General features: G+C 41.0%; 1 protein-coding gene and 1 long non-coding RNA gene across 2 annotated transcripts in view; one reads left to right on the forward strand and one right to left on the reverse strand.

The window, feature by feature from the left end:
* Positions 1-7587, forward strand: part of foxo3b (forkhead box O3b) — a 45432-nt gene extending 37845 nt beyond the window's left edge. The window contains exons 3-4 of the mRNA XM_018672625.2: positions 1830-3307; positions 4021-7587. Coding sequence (XP_018528141.1) covers positions 1830-3278 — 1449 coding nt within the window. The 3' untranslated portion in view covers positions 3279-3307; positions 4021-7587. The remainder of the gene's footprint in view (positions 1-1829; positions 3308-4020) is intronic.
* A 7175-nt stretch (positions 7588-14762) lies between these two features.
* Positions 14763-21106, reverse strand: LOC108880908 (uncharacterized). The gene is made up of 3 exons (XR_001960552.2): positions 20468-21106; positions 20298-20374; positions 14763-14919 (listed from the first exon to the last, which is right to left on the reverse strand). It is a non-coding gene; the product is annotated as an uncharacterized LOC108880908 (long non-coding RNA).
* Positions 21107-21139: the final 33 nt, after the last annotated feature.

Genomic DNA, 21139 nt, shown 5'->3' on the forward strand with positions numbered 1-21139 from the left:
AAGAGGGGTTGTCCAGATGGACATGTGTATGGGTGTAATTTACTGATCAAATGAAGTTGGAATTTTCAGACTTGAATAATTGCAAAGCCGGAGCTCACGTCATACATTCATTCATTTAACCTGTACTAATCAATTAGTGAAAAAGAGCAGAGACAGAAATGAAATGACATCTCTACAGTATAAACATATTATGGGTATCCTTTATCTATTATGCAAATGGAAAATCTTATTACATGCAACTATCAACATTACAAGACCTACTCTTGTTTAAATAGTGCTGTAGTTCCATGAAACAATAATATGGTTTCTTGGCTTTGTGTATTTTCTTGTGTTTTAAATATATCCCAATTTAGTGACATCAAACTGAAATCTCTGATGGTTCGATGATGATCCAATCCATCGTCAAGACAAGCCAATCCTAATGTAGCTGTCTAAACGTTCTACATATTCACGACTCCTATTCAAAAGTTTGATTTGTGTGTGGAAATTCAGTTCTTAAGCAATCCCTTTGCTCATTACAGCCATACTACAGCCAAGTCTACAGCCATGCTAGCAGCAATATGAGGCACACAGCCACAGTGGTGGTTTGAGTTGAATGCTAATTTGCTCAAAATGACAGTGTTAACATTCTAATTTTTAGCAGGTACAATGTTAACCATTAATTTAGTGTGCTAGCATGCTAACATTTGCTAATTAGAATTAAACACAAAGTACAGCCCAGGCTAACTGGAATGTCATTAGTTTTGCACGGATTTCATCAAGAACCAAAGTACTGGACAAAGGAGTTTGACTTCAGGATGACTCAATAGAAAAATCTGAGGATAATCAAGGTTATTATAGTTCATCCTGAGGTGAACATATTTGTATCAAATTTTGTGGCAATCCATGCAAGACATTTTGCTCAAACCGCAAATGTCAACCTCATGATTGTGCTGGAGGAAAAGTTGGTTATCACCAAAGTCAGTAGGCTTCATTCTCATCTAAAACTTCATGCCAGTCCATCCAGTAGTTTTTGAGATATTTAAAATTTTGACCGAAGTGGTTGACTGACACCTACAACAGCCACAGTGCTAGTGGAGCTAAGATAAATGTAAAATATGAGCGACTGTCCATCTGATAACTGTGTGTAAACAAAGCCAACACTGAGTCAACAAGTGATTCAACAGGGCTGTTATATCACAGTTTTGGCCTTTAATGTGTACATAGATCTCTCCGTTGTGAGTAAAACTCTTGATCATTACCGGGGGCTGTCATGTGCACTAGTTCCCCCACAATGAGCCTCTTGGGCTCACACAAGGAAGGAGCTCAGAGTTGATCAATACACACCAGCCAAGACTCACACACAGGCATGCACAAACACACATGCTCTAAAACAGAATGCGCTCCTTATGCAACACAGGCTCTTTGTATGTGTCATTCATAATTTAGGAGACGCTTGATTATAGACCACTGTCGCTCTTTTCTCTTTTATACTCACAAGACAAAAGCTACAGTGGGAACAATGCAGACATCAGCACTAAGTGCTTCTGCACGTTAATGTGCTCCTGTCTATATTTAGTGGATGAACAATTGAAACAATAGGCTTTTTGCCTTGTTTGTGTGTCTAGTCACCAACAGCAACTGTTTACATTGCTGCAGAATCAGTAGTAGTGGGTGGTTTATGGATCAGTGTTGTTGGACTTAATGAGACGTATTCATTGAATGTTTCATTGGCAACAGGAAAGAAAGAATACAACAGATCAATATTGATGACAGTCATTGTTTGAGTAATTGTTTCAAAGGCATTTTGCACACATCGCTCACCACAATCTTTCTTTCTTGTGTTACAGAACTCCATTCGGCACAACCTTTCCCTCCACAGCCGTTTCATTCGCGTCCAGAATGAAGGAACAGGGAAGAGCTCCTGGTGGATGATCAATCCCGAGGGAGGAAAGGGTGGCAAGGCTCCTCGCCGACGTGCAGTCTCCATGGACAACAGCAACAAGTACACCAAGTCTGCCCGTGGCCGTGCTGCCAAGAAGAAGGCAGCCCTGCAGGCTGCAGCCGCTGCAGCTGGTGAAGGCGGCGGAGACAGTCCTTCAGGTCTTTCTAAATGGCCGGGAAGCCCGACGTCACGCAGCAGCGAGGAGCTGGATGCCTGGACAGACTTCCGCTCCAGAACTAACTCCAATGCCAGCACTCTGAGCGGTCGCCTCTCACCCATTCTGGCTAATCCTGAGCTAGATGAGGTGCCCGATGACGAGCCCCCTCTCTCGCCTATGTTCTACTCCAGTCCTGGCAGAGCACTGTCTCCTGGCAACGCCACAACCAACGGGAAAGCTGTGCCGACCGAGCTGCCCCGTCTGGCAGACCTGGCAGGTACAATGAACCTGAATGATGGACTCACAGATGACCTGATGGATGAGTTGCTGGATAACATCAACCTGGTGCCAACCACTCCCAGCCAGACTGCTCCAAATGGTTCCTCAGGGTTCAATTTTGGGTCCAAAGCCAATGGGCTAGGCTCACCTTCCTCCACCTCCTCTCCATCCTCCAACTCTTCATCTAACAGTGGAGCTAATGGCTACAGTAACTCCATCTTCGGCCCCCACACAACGGGTTCCTCTCTGCGTCCGTCCCCCATGCAGACCATCCAGGAGAACAAGCAAACCTCCTTCTCCAGCAACAGCATGTCTCGCTTTGGCAGCCAGACACTACAAGACCTGCTCAACTCTGACAGCCACAGCCACAGTGATGTCATGATGACCCAGTCTGACCCGCTGATGTCACAGGCCAGTGCCGCTGCTGTCATTTCCCAGAATTCCCGCCGTGGTCTCATGCTACGTAATGATCCTGTAATGACCTTTGGGACCACAGGAGGACTTCAGGGCAGCCAAGGAGAGATGCTGCAAAGTAACAACCACAACCAGAGCTCCCTGAGGTCTTTAAACGGAGGCCTGAACCTAGCCAATGACGCTAACACTTTGGCTAATGCCAAGCAGCAGCTACTGCTCTCACCCTTGGGAGGAAATGGGTCTTCCTCCATGCAGATCGACACCTCAATCTTCCTGAATGGAACAATTAACAGCAGTGGTGGGATCTGTCAGGACCGTTTCCCCACAGATCTCGACTTGGACATGTTCAACGGCAGCCTGGAGTGTGACATGGACTCCATCATCAGGAACGAGCTGATGGACGCAGATGGCCTGGACTTTAACTTTGACTCTCTGGCCAACATGAACGGAGTCGGCAACTTCACTAGCACCAAGCAGACCTCTCAGAGCTGGGTACCTGGCTGAGAGGATCAGGCCAGGAAGGAGCAGAGCAGGTATGTACGTTTGAGTGTGTGAGTTTATGGGTAAATCATGTGAAACTTGTTGAAAGTTGTGCACCATGCCTTAAATACCAATTCCAATACCGATACAAGTGCTTTTTTTTCCAAAATGCTAAATCTGTAAGGGTCTTTGTGGAGATATTAAAATATGTGTACACTATCATAAGAGTATAACTACAGACTTCTTGACTATAAGGGGAAACATTCATACACCAACATGATATCTAGGTTTGAGAAAATTTTATCTATGTTGTTAAGCTCATGAAACTGCATGATATAGTAGCTTATAACTACTGACACAATATCACATTTTTGTCAGATGAGATGACACTCTCACTGTCCCATTTGTGTGTCTACATAGACAAGACTACACTGAATGAAACTCCATGCTTTGTCATCTATTCACTAAACCTTTACTGTGAAATGTCTGGTTTCACAGTAAAGGTCTGCCACTGACTTTACATTAAAAGGCATTCACTGTGAAGCACATGTGGGAAGCTCCAATAGCAGCAGCAAGTACATTAGCTTATTTCTGCATATGAACAGAATTGAAAGGTATTTACTGTGGATTGGTGACTTTTGGTGAACACCTGATCCACAGTATTTCAACAGAGTTGATGGATGCATCCCTAAAATGTTTGAATTTAGCAGAAAAGTACAGCACATATACTCATAGACATAATCGTCTAATCTCTCTCTCTCTCCAGGTCTGAACAGCATAGTGCAAGAGAAGATCAGACACACAACATCCTTTTTGCCAAACCTGCCATCAGCACAACGTAAAAATAAAAACCCTGTGTTTACAGAAGAAGACTTCCTCTCGAGAGCTTTACCTTTGCTCCCACACTGGTGAACCATGAACGATCCGACACTCTAGAGATGCTGCACATAAGCCCTCAAAGCCTCCTGTGAAACAACAACAAAAAAGAAAGAAAGCTACGTCTAACAATCACAATAAACTCACAAATCTTAGAATTATGCAATTTTCCTTTGACACCCAGTCTGTTGATATCAAAGAAACTCTGTTTATCAGAAGGAGTTTCAGGTGGAATACAAGGACTAAATATCAAGCAAAGATGGAAGGAGTGCACGGTGCAGTTGTTCCCATTGAAGACAAGAGAAAAAAAAAGACAAAAGCATAAAGTGAAAAAAAAAAAAATCAAGAAGTGACGTGGTGTAAATCTGATCCAGTGGTTCCCTGGAATGTGTTATGTTGAAAAAAAAATCCCTCTGTTCTCACTTAGTGATTTTAAATGTTCAGTGTTTGTTAATTTGGATTTTCTGTTTTATCATAATTGTTTCTGCATCATACATGTCTGTACAAAAAGGTGGTGTATTGATAAAATGAAAAGATGGAAACAGAGTATCTTACTCACTGAGCAGCCGCACACTCAGTACATGCAAACACACACACAGACAAAACCTACACTTGGCCCAAGTTTGCAAGATTTCAACCATAGAAGTTAAAATTTCTTAGTATAATGCCATGCACTTCCTGTTTTGTTCTTATAAATTGCTTAAATTTAACTTAACTGCAGCATACAGTACTGAGGGTATATTACAATTAGCTGAATACTACAAAATATGTTCTTGTGTATATCAAATGTAAAAAAATGAAAAAAGACTATAGGAAGAAAATCTCCGTCATGGATATTTGTACAGTGCAGGGCAGTGAAAAGTTCAAGAAGGAAGGGGGGGGGTATTGGATATTGTCTGTCTTTTCTTAGTTTTCTTAGCTTCTGGTGAGTTCTGTTGAGGTCGTTTATCACAGCATATGATGTAGCCAAAATTATTACCTGTGTCCTAGGGTTGTGAACATTTCCACACCATAACAGGTGCTATGTAAACAGTGTTGAATCCTGTCCTGAGAGCAAGCCGTGCATTTAGTTTGTTCGTTTTTGTTTTGGTTTTTTTTTGTTTGTTTTTTCTTTCTGTTATTACCCATGACCTGCAGAAGCCCAAAGCTGCAGCCACTTGTAGCACGGCTTGAACCTGTAGAGACGGCGGGGGGGAGCAGGGTTTTAGGCTCATTCCTCTAGAAGCCATTTGTTTCTCGAGTAAAACAATAAGCTATCTCTGTATATTGCCAAATTACTTGAAACAAACAGTAGGATATGCTGGCAGCCAAATCACAACACGCACATGCACACCCACCCACCCACCAACATACATATATGGACATATATACATATACACACACACATACACACACATATACACACACACACACACACACACACACACATATATATATTACATACACATAGATAGAAGAAAAATAATACCAGGGATCTGTGTTAAGCTCTGCTGTTTTCTTGTCATGAGCTTGTGGGGCTTGTTATGCATATTTAGAATCACTCAGGGGGGAAAAGGGAGGCTTCCCGTTTAAGTAACATCAAGTCACATTCTAATGGTATTTTAACATTTCTTGATAAAAAAAAAAAAAAACAGTAATGCTTTGTGTTTGTGAACTTGTAACCTGTGAACTTTTGGGCCGTCAAGATGAAGAGGAGGAGGCGAGATAAGCATCAGGATTAAGACTTCACGCGGTCTGTTTTATTTTTGGTTTTGCTGTCATAGCTTTTTCTCCTCTTGTCGGACTCGTGACACACACATACACACATCCCCTCATGGACACGCCTAGTGCTCCTGCAGGTGACTTCCTGTATCTCCCGAGTATGTGTGCGTGTGTATGTGTTTATCTGTGGTGTGTATTTCTGTTGAACTAATCTCACGAGGATGTGGAATCCCTCACTATCCCTCATGGTGCATACAGCAGAGCCGACTGTATGCATGTACGTATTTATGCATTATGAATTGTGTGAAATGCATATATACTCGCTGTATGTCTTTATATACTCATGTAGTACTTGACCCTTGGATTTTGTGATACCTCTGAAGGTAAAGTTGAAGAAATAATGAACAACGTTAGCGCCGGGTAGGAGGGAACACTGTTACCAGCGATTTTAACTGATGAACCAGATTTTGAAAATGGTGGAATGCACCATAGTTGTAGCATCCTCTGGAGACCCTGGTAACCCTTCTCTGTCTGGGGTACTGACATGAAGTGTATGCCCCGCTGTGTATAATAGTGTACAGATGTGTGTATATCACTTTGAGGCCAAGGGAGAGCAGTGTGTGTGCATGGTTGGCTAGAATGATCTACTGTGCTATCTGAGGTTTAGTGCATGACATAGCTGTACCCCCTCCCCATCTCCCCCCGACCCTGCCAATGGTGCCGTCCCTTGACAGAAATTGTAATACAGAGAACGAACCCTGTGTCTTTGGCACTCAAACGCACACTCTGTTTCAATTTTTAAAATCAGGGCTTACAGAGCAGCACTTCAACCATCCACCTTCCGAGTGTGCGTACATCAACGCAGACACAGGAGATGCCTCCTTAACGGACGTTCCTCAGCTTCATACTTGTTTTATTCCACGTGGAGCGCGGCAGGCTCACGTCCTGGTGCTCTCATTGAGCCGTTAGTTATGACCTTGACACAGTCGAAGCGTCATCAACGACAATGAGCTGGAATTCCCTACATCTTGTCATATTTCCAGAGCATTATCACCGTTCTTTTTGGCAGGGAGAATCCTGAGCCATCACCTGAACTGCTAAACATTTGAATTTATCTACACTGACTGTACTAAATATTACTTTAATCCTCCTGTGAAGACAACTGACAAGGTAAATCCAGGGAACACTCTAATCCTTTCTATTTAAAGAGGGGGTTATTGATTCCTGATAAACTGCAAAGGGGATCTCAATCGCAGGAAAAACGTTGCTAACATTTTGTACATTCAGTTTAAAATGTTTTGGCTTTTCGTGGAGATAGTTTACACTTAGTCATAGTGGAGCAGGCCTTCCACACAGTCACTCAGTGCTACTGCTTCATTCAGGCACAGATTATCTCTTCTTGTGCTCAACACACACACCTGCAGCACAACACGTGCAAATTTAATGCTAAGAAAAGCAAAAAAAAAAAAAAAAAAACATTAGAAGAGACATACCACTAGATACCTTAATCACCTCTCAGACCTTTCCTTTTCATTATCTTCTCTTGAACCTTTTCCATCCTTGTTAAGAGGCCCAGGCCAGCTCCCATCCATATGCCCTCTGAACTTTGCCCTTTGAACTTTGCCCTTTATTAATCTTGCTTCTTCTCGACTTGATGTTAGTGGGTATTTTTCCTGTGTATTCCATTTTGAATTGTAATCTAGTTTGTATAAGAAATGGTGCGCATGTAAATAAAGCTTGGTGAGGCTCCACACCCTTTCTGTGTCCTTGTCATTTTACTGCTGTAACAATATGAAAGCAGTAGAAGTATATAGATTTCACGAGTGCTGTGGAAGCACAGGGCTGCTGTTAACAGCTCATACTGCCACAAGAAGAATTTTCAGCACGGCAAGGAAAATGTTACAGTTCTTGTCTCCCTTACATATGCTGTTAATTCACAAGTCAACCTGCCAACTGTTTTCCAAAACAGCGCTTCTGAGCGCTTGCGCATGAACAAATTTAACCTCACTCTCCCTCCAGAAGATAAATCTTTCTCGTGTCAGTCTGGGGGGATCTAAACAGCAAAGTAACTCTGTGTTCCTCTGAAGTTCCTGGAAGTCCTCTTGCACAATGTTTGTTTTGTGTAAGGCAGCATTAAACGAGAGCAGACGTACAGCAACCCCCTGATACCTGACACTGGGCTGGGTACTTTTCCTAGGCTGTTGCGAAACATGAAGGCAACAGGAGAGGGGGAACAGTAAGAAATGGGGTGTTGTCAAGTTTCTCTACAAAGCATTTACTTACATGTCTAAAAACCTCCCCCAGGCCTCTGCGCCAAATATTAACACAGACCCTGGCCTGGGTTGCTCTGCTGACAGTCTTCTCCTTATTCCCCTTATTGCTCACCCCCCATTCAGAACAACCAATAGACCACTTTCCTCCTTGCCAGAGGTCAAACTATAAAAAGATTATTCCAGGTTAACCTGTCAGTTTCTGAGTGTGTCTTTCTGTGTGTGCATAAGTGTAGCTTAAGGGTTAGTTGAACAGAGAGTCAACCATAAAACTGAAACATTCTTAGGAACATTTTAAAGAAATCTTCAGACTGCAGAAATTATGGCTGTATTAACATGTGTTCTAAACAGTGTTAATGACAGTTGGGCTTCTTAGTTAATTAATTCCAATCTGTCTCTGAAGTAAGAACCACTTATGGGATTTAAAATCATAATGCCCTTCTATAAGGCCCGGTTATATTTGTGGCATTTTGTAGGTTGGACATCTACCAAATGTTAAATCTCTTTCTGCTACGTGACCTTTACAGAGATGAGTGCACTAGCTGCAGGTGCACCCCTCAGCTGTCACTGTAATACAAACTATATATATACAAATAGAACACAGAAAAATACTAAATCATTTAAATGTATTTAAGTAAGCATATTTCCCTTATGACTTCTGAATATCACAATCTTTACTGTCTTTCATAATGTAAGTACGGTCATCAACAGGCAATGATATGCTACCAAATTTTACATTGTGAAAGTTAATACCAAAGCTGCAGGGAATAATGTAGATTCAGTTTTAGTCATTACCACCATCCACATTCCATTCCTTCATACTCAGAATGTACAATCACAGAAACACTTGAGATTTTCTAAGTATATTCACAGCACTCCAGAGATGCCTCAATTTCTCTGTCTTTGTCAAGGTTGAAACCTAGTCTGAATGAATTGTGAAACCCAAGCTTTGTTGTCATATACAGTATGGTACATTCATAACCACAGTTTGTCATCATTACCAAACCCAGGTCATGCATCAGGTACTTTTGGTCTACCAGTGTGGCCTTTTCATCTGTGCTCAAATATACAAAAGAGCCTCAAACAAACAGAAAGTCATTTCTGTGTGCCTGGTATCTTCAAGCATTCCCTCATAAAGAAGAGACATTTTAGAGAGGATGAAAGAACTGGAGGAGAAAAAAAAGTTCCACTGTGCTGCTCTGAACAGCCAGTGCCAAGCTTAGGGTTGACTGCAAACTCAAAATATTCAAACATGCTTTATGACTGAGAGAGCAGGCTCACCACAACTACAAATACCAAAGCCACATTTCAATAGCAGTTCCCAGTCAGCTGGTCACCTGACTGTATGAATGTCTGGCCTGGCTGCAGTCACACCAGTCTGTGCGAGGTCAATGAGGTTACTGAATGACTGGAAACTCCTCTGAAATCTTTTTCTGTTTTTTCTCAACTTATTTTAGGGCAGCTGCATCTAGCTTCAAGAGGAGTCATTTTGAGCGAAATTATGTGCATCATCTTTACCCTGGCATCAGAATGAGCATTATTTCTAGCTTTTAATTGAGTGAAAACTAAACGTTTTAGTTAAAATTAGAGCATTCCAAAGCTATGTGCTAATGTCCTTATATGCAGCAAAGAGAGCACCAGTCTATTCTCCTCTGCCCAGTTGTCTCGTTGGTTGGTTTCGTGTCGTGTCATAAGTAACTGACTGTGTCTATTTGTTTGCCAACCGTCTTCATCTCCACCCACATTTTCAGGTTTTCTATTCGCCTCTGCCTTGTTCCATGTCAGTGGGCTCCTATTTTGTAAATGTCATCTTCATTTTAATACAGGAGGCAATTAAACTGTACTCAGAGCACACTGTACGGCACTCCCAGACATTAAGACATGTATGATATAACTGAGCATTGTTCTTCATGTGAAAGAATTACAGGGCATGTTCATGTATTTTCTGAGGATATGTATACATTTGTGGTTTACGTTGTATATCATCAGTGTTGTCATTTGTCCAAACTGTCAGGAGCTAGCTACAATTTTCACATGACAGTAATATGTTGGTGTACGAGTGTACTGAGAGGCAGTCCATTTAAACAATAGTGTGGTTAAATTACTCAGAGTCAGATTCGGATGTAATTATACCTGAGAGGGAGTGGTGTGTGTACAGTGCCATGTGAGTCCTTCCATACACACGTGTGTCTTTGTGTATATTTACATCCACACAGGGTGTAATATCATGAGTCAGCACTCCAGGTACATAACAAGCTTGCAGTAAAAGCCTTGAAACCCTTTTGAAATAGGTATGGCAAGAAGACTAGAGAGCCTCTGCAAGTGTTCAGTGTACAGTGAAATTTTTCATGATTGTAGCTAGGTAAGTAGCTAGGAATGTAGCTAGAAATGTAGATGACTCCTAATTTGTAACACTGCCTACTGAGCTCTGATTGATCAATTGTTTCTCTAACCTGAGGAAACAGTGTCACCAGACACAAAAACATACTTTCTAGAAAGTCCAAGTCTGCAGCTTCATCACAGAATACAACAGAATACATAGAATACTTTATCGTCGACAGAGATGGTCTTTTGGCCGTCTGGCCTCTAAATGACAATACATTAAATTTAAGAACATTCAATAAAAACCTTAAGAGTGAAGAAAAAAACATAAAAACTGAATCCCTAAGCTAGTATACTTCCATATTAATCATAATAATACCATTTAATACTTTCATGTCTAATCCTCTCTCATACCTCATGACCTATGACTAAATTCTGTCTTCTAATCCCAGTCCATGCACTGATGGACAGTTTCTTGCCCCACTTTTGGGTTTATCCATTTATAATAGGTATGACCAACCTGACTGTTGAATGCGGACAGATGGCTCATCCAACAAACTCAGTTTGGACCATAACAAAGGCTTACGTATTAATAACTTTGCCATTTGAAGAAGCAAATAGAGACTAATACCTGGCCAGACTGGAAGGTGAGGAGTCACTGTGGCTTCTAGTCTCCAGTGCTATTAGTCATAATGACAGGTTGGACGACAGGTTGGTCCTGACATTAAGATAAAACAAGGTAAACACAGAGTAATGGGTGACATGCAGGATGGATGTGTGCTCTTATGCCAGGCCTTCACACCCTTCAGAACTGTTGTATTTTTCCACTATGTATCTATTTACCCATCTATCTATCTGTGCTTGTTAATCCCTGTCTTTACTCACTACATACACACACAGATGGAGACACTTGATATCATGCACGCACGCGGACTGAGCTGGGTAATGAGTCATCAATATGTGGTGTGGGGTTCAAAGTGTAAACAAGATGGAGAAGTGATGGATTTATTGAGATATGGCCATTAGTGGTCTCCTCGTCCCTCTAGCATTGACACTGCTCCACTGATGGATCTTAATCTCTATAGCTCACCTCTTGAACTGATCTCTATACCTTATCTGAACTCCTGCTCCGCGGACAAATCCATGAATACACGCACAGACATACACACGGTAATCGGTGCTGGCCGCACGAGGATGGATCCATGACACTGGAAAGACCTGAGACCTGAGCATGATACTTGTGTGTGTGTGTGTGTGTGTGTTTGAGTGTGTGCATGCGCACGCTAAGTGCTGCAGTGGAATGATGTCATCTCTGTAATGGCACACTGGCACAGAGCGGCTGAGCATTGTCCCGCAGCACCTCCATTCACAGACTGTGATCAGCGTCATCAAGGCAGATTATAGCTCAGACTCACAGCCTGTGGTGGGACGACAGATTGCTTCACACTGCACAGTCCTTTTGTAATTACAGATTCACACATACACACACACACACACAACAGGCATGTACCAACAGATAAAAATCATCATGTATTTACAAATATTGCTTGCTTAAATGTGGGAACATCTCTGCAGAGGAATTAAACCTACAAAATCACAGGCCTTTCCATTCCTTCTCTTCCTTTTCCTTTGAGATTTACAGTACGTGCATCCATATGGGCACATTACAAGTTTGAATGTGTGAGGATGTGATCCGCAATGTTGGTGTGAAAAGTGATAGGCAGAGGTGAGGTGCAATGAAATGACAGAAATAGAGATGGGAGAGGAAGTGAGAACCAGAGTGAGAGAGAGGGGGTCAGAGGCAGCAGGGTGCTGAAACTGGCTTATTTTCAAATTATAATATCTACGACAGTAGAAGTGTTGTAGTCAAATGTGCACAGTAGTGTAAAGGAACAACTGAGTCTTATCTCCTATGTTTGTCCTTCGTTTTCAGGGACCCTTGGGTTGCACTAAAGAACAAATACTAACATCACACACACACAACATCAGAGAGAGACTAGCAGCTCTTACAAGGACGGCAGCATCACCTTGGTTTATGGTGTTACCCCCCTCCTTTTCTTTCATCTTCACTGACTTCTGTTATTCTCTTAGTTTGCATTTGCCTCTGATGATTTAAGGAAAATTTGGTCCTTCATTGTTTTTCTAGACATCCATACCAAGTCTAGAGTCCTTCTTTTTCATTTGATTGTTTGTCTGGTTGTTTGTGAGCATCACTATGTTAATTATGTGTTCTTGTGGGTTCACTGTGTTTTGTGTTCTCAGGAATTTGTTTGAAATTATACAAAATCAAGATGGTTCAAGTAAACTAACTTTCTGAAGATTGCATGACAGTGCTTCAGTGAAAGTATATTTGACATAGCAAATACATATCTGAGTTTAACAAAAACAGAGATTAGGAAACATGTTGGCAACTGAGAAAATTTCATACTTCGAACTGAACTGCTCAAGACTGAGATCCAATTTATTTGAAGTCCCAGAAAAAGCTATAGACGTTTATGGCGCTGACCATGAACCACATCACCTGTTCAATACTAACCCTGATATGAAACAAGATAATTAGATACAGATAATTATTAATATTATCACTAATGATAACACTTAAGTTGAAATACATATTAACAATCAAGATATAGAGATATAGATTTATGTTTGGCAGTGATAAAAGAAACCAGACAGGGTTATTTCTTTGCTACCATCAAAAACAGATTTAGGTGATTCTGACTCTTTTTCTTTTTTAAGTGTGATTCCTTAAAAACCCACATGTTGTTGCAACAAATCAAGGTTGAGTGCTTTGAGAATATCAGTCTGTTTTTTCTTCTGGCAGGTGGAGGTCTTGAAGTGACTAAAATCTCTTTCCAAATTGAGTTTTACTTTCATAAATTAGTTTCATACAGGAAGCAATATTTTAGGGGTAGGCGTTTTCATCTGTCTCATGGTGGCGATGCATCAAATATCAAAAAGATTTTTCAGCGCGGTGTAAGTGGATGATGCCTCTATCGCAATACAATGCACTACTCTCCTCATATTTCATCTTTTTCTTTATCTTGTTTTGTTGAATCCCTCTCTGATCTCTCTGAAGTTTTCCACCTCTCTTCCACATCAAACACCCTGATATCTGAAGGTGAAGACGGGAGAGAAGAAAAAATCACATATGGATGCTGCAGAGCGTGAGCCTCTCACACTCTTTCACTCCACACACACACACACATTTTGAGGAAAAACATGAAAAGATCAAGAAAACAAGTGTGAATTAAATCATCACCTGCACCTGAAGCTTAGAGGATGAGGATGGGGAAAAGAAGCTAAGAGGTTTAGAAAAAAGAAAAAGCAGCAGAGGTTGAGGTAGCTCTTTCTTGTTATCAACCTTGGTGAAGTATCACCATGGATTCAAAATGATTTTGTTCTTTCCATCCCAATCAATGGAGGTTTGACCATTGATGGGGTTGAACTGGATAACCTCACATACCGAGAGTGCAGGAGTGGACGGTTAGAAGAGGGCAAATCATTGTGTTGATTGATGCTTTTCATTTATCACATTGATTTGTTTTGGACTTGTGAAAGGTTTGAGCGAGTGATGTAATCTGAGATACATATGATAAGCCTACATTTTGTTTGATTTATTTATTTATTCAGATGAACAAATGCAAAATGAAAGTGTGCAGATGACACAATAAAATTTTGTTAAAATCTCTTTTCCCTCCTTTTTTTCTCACCTTCCCTCCATTCACTCTCACGTTATTTTCCTATATAATTTTCTGTATATTTTCTCAGCTATTTCTCTGCTGTCAACCCCACTTTTCTTCAATAACAGCCCCACACAGAGAAAGGAAGAGGCTGATGCTGGGCTGGGTGTAGAGAGGGAGATGAGGTGGAATAATCATGCAGGAAACAGAAAAGCTGCCTGTCCAACGCTCATCTCCTCCTTTACATGAGGCCAGTAGATACAGAGTTCATCCCTCCCTCACGCTTTCTCACACACACACACACACACACACACACCTAGGCTGTGTTATTTCCCCATGTGAGGGGACATCATGCTCAGCTTGCTCTCAATCCATTTGCTGTATAAGTCCACTAACCCCCATCATGTTCCCATCCCCCACCACCCTCTAGGGGGTGAGAGCATTACCTCCCGCTGTAGCATGTGGCTGCATGTGACTGCATTACGTGTGTGCACTGGGTCATAGGGCGCAATATACTATATTGTAATCTACCAGGCTATCTTTTTATGGCAAACGATTCTTCATGAAAAGTCACGTCACGGGATGTCACATCGTGTGGGGGGATGAAGTGAGAAGCGTCTATGTGTCACAATGTGTCTTGCATCATCCACCACTGACCTACATGGAGATGTGTTATCTTGCAGAATGCATGTTCATTACTTTAGATTAATGACTAACCCATGTTGATTTAACACATTACCTCTCTTCTTGGTTTGCTTCCACTGACTAAAACTTTTTGTCCTCTGCGTGAACCTCCTCATGAGCTTCATTTCTCTGCAGACAGAGAGAAGAAAACATGTCTCAAAGTCAGTTTAGACAGAGGCAGAATTGTGTGAAGTGTTAAACTTCATTAGGTGCTGGGCACAGATTTGTATAGTAAATACATGACACAATGAGTGATTGTAATCTTGATGTTTTGGAAATACTGTTCTCAAAGTTCCTATGTGTAGAACTGTTGTGAGATTATATATATTATATATATGGATGTATGTACCGCAAGATATTTTACAGTAATTTTCTAAATATCAGTTCAAGATGACTGGCTATTTAAATTGCTGTTTCAGGTATGTCGGTGTATGATTTGTTGTTGTTGTTATTTTTTGAGACTGATGTACTGGTGTTCTATAATAATGATTCATAGATGGGTCTATTTGGTGCACAGTCAGTATAGACACTCATCCACCCCCATCCACACACACACAGAATGTCAAGGTCACTCTGTTCCACACATCCATATATCTTCTTTGCACTGGCCTAAATGGAGGATAGGACACACACAAAGACTCAAAGAGAGAGTCAAAAGTATTGCTCTGGGCATCTGTGTGTGTGTGCGCACATGCACGCACATGTATGAGTGTGCATTCATTTGTGCTCGGGAGTGAATTATGGCCTGCACTCACCATTAAAACCACCAGGGAAAGCACATACATAGCTTCATTACTCCCTGTCTCTATCTTTCCCTCCCTCTTCCCCTGTTTTCTCCACACGTTAAGTAATGGTGGTGATGGCGTGTTGGCTGGCGAGACAAAGACGAGCTAATCTGCCATAAAGAATGGGCCGATAGGGAGCTGAAGTCAGCATCCAACAGAACATAAATCTAACATCGTAGATTCTTATTTATCATTAATGTTTCCTAAAAGCTCCCAAAAATGTCCAAATGGTTCAAGAGGCAATAACCTGCATGGATCTGACACTAATATAAATTTACACAAACATGGCCATTGCTAACACACCACATGAGACCAGCACACCACTTTACAGACCAGACACTGCCGGGCTCTTATCAGTCTGGTCAAATGTGGCAATGGAGGACAAGATGCTTTGAGAAATTATTACTAATGACTTTAATTTGCATTTTGTGTCAGGTCCATCTTGTGTCCCCACATCTCTTTGTCCTCAGCATATGTGTGACAGCATGCTCTTATGTGCATTGTCTGTTTATGTGTTTATACTTGTGTGACAGTGAATAATTCCTCCAACCTTTTCTTAAAAGCCTCTTCCCCATCTGTGTTACATATGTGTTTATGAGTATGTGTTCTGGCTGTGACGTGTAAAGCTGTGTGTTTATATGTTTGTGTGTGCATCTGCATGTGTGAGAGTCCATGTACTTGTGGTTTTGGCCTCTGACTTTGTTTATTAAGACAGCAGAGCCCCTTCCCTGTTGCATGAGAACAAACTATGCAAACCTGCACATGAACACAAAAACACCTCCAATCCTTTGTTGTTTATATGTTTGTGGATATTTATAGTTATGAATGAATGCTGATGAAGTTGTGTCTCAATCAGAGAACTGCTAAAAATGTTTGATCTGAAGAGTGTGTTTGTTTGTGTGTAGGGCTGCGTGCAAGATCCAAGTGAGTGCAGACACAGAGAAGTCCATCACCATTAATCACTGGGAGATCAGGACAGGATTAAGGAAAGAGAGAAATACAGAGGGAGAAAACCGAGAAAACAAAAGGAGGTTTTGCTGTAATGCTGGTAGAAGGACAGTTATGATGGTGTGGTCATTAACTGGTAGATATCACCCAAGAGGGGCGGATGATCCTCATGGTGGAACAAAGGAGATGAGGTCTGGGGGAGGGGGTGACAGCAGGACAAGAGGACCTCACCAGTGATGGTGATATAGAGCGCGTGGGGCAGTTAATATAGTGCAGGTTACTACAGAGCTCCATAAACTGCCCTGCACAATTACATGCAATGGATACAGCAGGTCATCCATGTGGGATTGGTCAAGAGTTTTACTTGATGTTTACTGTTGGTTTAAAAAAATGCGGTTTGGGCTTCACACATGTGGTTTGTATGGGAATGCTCGATGTGAGCCAGGGAATGGCTGTGTCCTGTATTTTTTCCTGTTTTGTGTTCCACTTGGCTCGGCCTTTCTGTGTGTGCGTGCGTATGCGAGTACAGCAGGGGTCAACGGGGATGTTTTCCCATGCGATAAGCAGAGTTACACACCCCGTCAGCATGCATAAGTACACTTTGAAAAACAGCTCCATATTGGTTGTTATCGCCCTAAGGTGCTGATGTACCTATGGGTCTAATATTTTTCCATAACATTACACAGTTGCAGCAGTAATGACCAAGTATACACAGTGCAGCTCACAGGTTGATTTCTCAAACATTATTATCAAATTTTAGAGAGATGTCTAAAAGAGGAAATAAGTGATATGTCAGTGAAGATTCATAGTAATCTAGATGAATTAACTGGACAGCACATCCTGTTCTGGTTTGAGTCTTTCATGACAAAAACAGCTGCTTCAAACAGAGACAGCAAACTCAGTTGCCTTTGGCATAATAAATCTAGAAAATTGTACTGTGGAATTATCTGATTAGCTTATTAATAGAAAATATATAATCTTTTTTTAAAAACAAAAATACTAAACATTGTCCAATTTCAGCCTTTCAGTTGTGAAAATTTGATGCTTTTATGTGTTGTGTATGATAATAAAATGGACATATTTATCAAGACATATGAAGAAGCCACACTTGGCAAGTGGGGAATTATGATGAGCATTACTCACAATTTTATAGATAAAACATTCATTTACAAACTAAGACTATTTTCTCTGTTGAGCAGTTTAAGGTAAAAATGTAGTTAATCTTCATCTAACATCTAACAAAGCAACTTATGTGTGACAAAAGACCAGTGTGAAAACAGCATATCAGAAACTATTTTTCCTGTATGATGAATGGCCATGAGATTATGTAAACACACCTTTTCTTTTATATTTTTTTGCTTTGTATAAAACAGCTTGATTACATCATTGGTTGTGTAACAGAAATGGGCAAAAGACATTCAAGAAAAAGGAGAAGGTTGGTTATTGTTGCACACACGCAAAAAGACACTCACAGGCACTTAAAAAAGTGTGACCCTGATAAACACACTAAAGCCTGTAAAAGAGTAAGGCAGGCATGGATGGCCTTCACCAGCCCCCATGTGTACTTGCTGAGAAAAGCCTATTGTGAGAGCACTGAGCACAGATGTTCAAGTTCACTTTTTAAACAGGATCTTTCAGACCAAACAACATGAAGCAGGAGGAGAAAAATTCTGATGTAGGACAACAATGCATGCATTAGCATTTCATCTGTCAATGCTTCACAGTTTCAGGAACACTGACAAATATTAGGCCTGTAATGAGTGAGTCGAGTGGGTAAATGTACTTGAGGATGTTTATGTGTGGTCAGATGGACTTGGTGAAAAGTGCTGAGAGGAACGATGCAGGGGAGGAACTTGGTTGAAACGTGCAGACAGGTCAGTGCACACACCCACATATCTATTCATAGAAACAGACATAAGCTCCATCAAGATAGGGCTGAGTCGCCTGCATTTTGATTAGCATTCAAAACGAGATGGATACGCCTCACTGGGATATGTCAGGGTGATGGCAATCTCAGGGGGGAAACAAAAGCCAGTCTCTCTCTGGGCCTACATCAAATTTGACTCCTCTTTGAGATAAAAAATGCTGGATTCAAATATTTTAGTACATATCTTAAAGAAACATTCAAAAAAATATTCAACATTTTGGGGAAATGTACGTATTTGCTTATTCTCTACAAGTTAGATGAGAAGACTAATATCACTTTATTGTTTGTGAGATAAAGCTACAGGTAGCAGCTGGCTAGCTTAGCTTGGCGCAAAGACTGGAAGTAGGAGGGAACAGATTTTCCACCAAAAGTCAGAAAAGAGATAGTCTACAATTACTTTTTTAGTGAAATCTTTGGTGATCATCCTTTTTCTGTGTTATTCTGTCATAATGAACGAGTACATAATGAATGAGTACAGATTGCAGAGTTTTACTATTAATTTAATCTGCCTTCCTTAAGCTTTAAACTCCATCCAAACAAACACAAATGCTCAGATCCACTCATAGATGTTGATAAAATTAAATGAAAAGGATTTTATGAGATAATCTTTGTTGTACTAATGAATAGACAATGGAGAGGGGTAGTAAGGATAATCCCTTAGTTGTTATTGAATTACAACTTCATCTTCTATTTTTTAATTTTTTTTTGTGATGTCTTTTGCTGTCTTGTACACCTGCATACCCATATGTCGACGCGTCTGTGTGTGTTCTTACTGCCAGGGTGACGGCTCTTAAAAAGCTCATCTATGCGTAATATGTGTGCGTGCGTGCGAGGCGTTTCATTTCCAAGCTCACAAAGAGAGATGATAAGACGGCGACTGTCTGCCTGGCATGTCTGCTTTATTTAAATGTCTGTGTACAGTGTCAGCTCACTCTCAGTCTTTACAGACAGCAAGAGAGTCTGGCTTTCTGCCCACCTCTGCCTCTGCCTCTGCCTGAACAGAGTGGAGGGGCGCTTCAACCTCACGACATAAATGTGGACTGCCTGACATTTTAGAAAAACTACAGCAGAGGAAAATGATTGCAGGAATAAAATGTACTGACTGTACAATATTAAGTGATTTCTCTTTGCCTTACATCTCTAATTAGACTGACAGCCACCACTGATCGAGTGAAAAAAAGTGCTTGCTGTCAAAAAAGAGAAGTTACTGTGTCATCCTTTTATGTGCACAAAATATGCAGAATACACATTGTTCTTTCCTGTCCTTCCTGTATGAGACAACCCTCCTTAATACAAACTTCCTTAGAACAAACTATTTTGTCTTAGATTTTCTAAGGACAAAAGCTGAATCTATAATATTTTACATGAAACAGTGCTGAAAAGTTAGGAGTTTGATATTTCATGTCAGAGCACACACAAACGCATGTCTGTCAGAAACAAGCAGACTGCTGACCAAGAGCAAAACCCAAGAGCGGCTCACTGCTGATATCTGTCATGTTCTAGCGTCAACCTGCTGGCTCATAAAAACTTTACACAGGCACTTTATTGTGTCATTGCTGGAAAAGCTGACTTAAGAGTTATAAAATGGTTATACGTTGAAAAAAAGGAGGCATGAGGAGATGAGACATCTGCAGGAGCTCTGTGGCCTTATGAGTCAATGAACAAGTCATTTTGTTTTTTAAAAAATAAATTCCACACACTGTACATAATAAAGTCACTATGAAATAATACTTAAAACATTTTTGCTTTCCTAAAGAGTTACTTTTCAATGTGTTGAATTTTTGCAACTGACAAAACACAGATACCAAATGGTCTGACAAGTAATTATCATCTTAAAATCCACTTACTGGAAATTCAGTGGCGTTTTCTGTCATCTCTCATGGCTGTCATCGGTGAATTGAGTTTTCTTGGTTGACGTGGAGATCTGGAATGGAAAGAATTTTTTGGTAAAGTACTATTTTCATGTTCAAGATATCAAAAGCTTGCTAACGTTAGCATTAACAGCTGTTTTACTTACCAGTCTAGAAGAACTGTTGCGAGCATCAAACGTCTTTCCTTTACTCGCCAAAAGCTGTCTCCAGTGGTGGAAAGTAACGCCAATGTTAATGCTTGTTTTGCTTCTTTTTCTATCACTTGCTTTCTTCAACTGAAGTTAGCATGCTAACCAATACCAATACCAATTTGTAACACCGACTCCTGCGTAGTTGCCACAGTTTAGCTTCGTGTACGAAATTCTGTATAATATACGGAGTACACCCCCTAGTGTTCAATGCAAGGAAATGCACGTCATTACGGACGGATAGAAGAGCCAACCTAGTCGCTAAGTTCGTCTATTTTTTGCCGACCAGCCTTACACGAGGCGTTATGACAGTAAGGAGGTTCGTTTGCCAGGTGTGTAGCCAGTTTTGTGAAATGTTTTGTCAAAATGGTATGAACCACTACTCGTGCACTCTGTTACATTGCTAGCATGCTACCAATCTTAGCTAAATATGACGTAAAAACGTTTGCTAATTCGTTCTTATGCTAACTTCCTGTGGCACGCTGCTAAACATTTTTCAGCGCATTAGAGGCAAACCCAGTAACGAAAAAAACGGATAGAGGAGGTCCCAGATACACGGGAGATCAAGGAGGTTACCATGGCAATGAATAGATTTCCGGTTAGCTTGCGCAGATACGCAGAGTTATGCGG

This window comes from Lates calcarifer, linkage group LG7_1 (genome assembly GCF_001640805.2).
Source record: "Lates calcarifer isolate ASB-BC8 linkage group LG7_1, TLL_Latcal_v3, whole genome shotgun sequence".
NCBI classification, from domain to species: domain Eukaryota; kingdom Metazoa; phylum Chordata; class Actinopteri; family Centropomidae; genus Lates; species Lates calcarifer.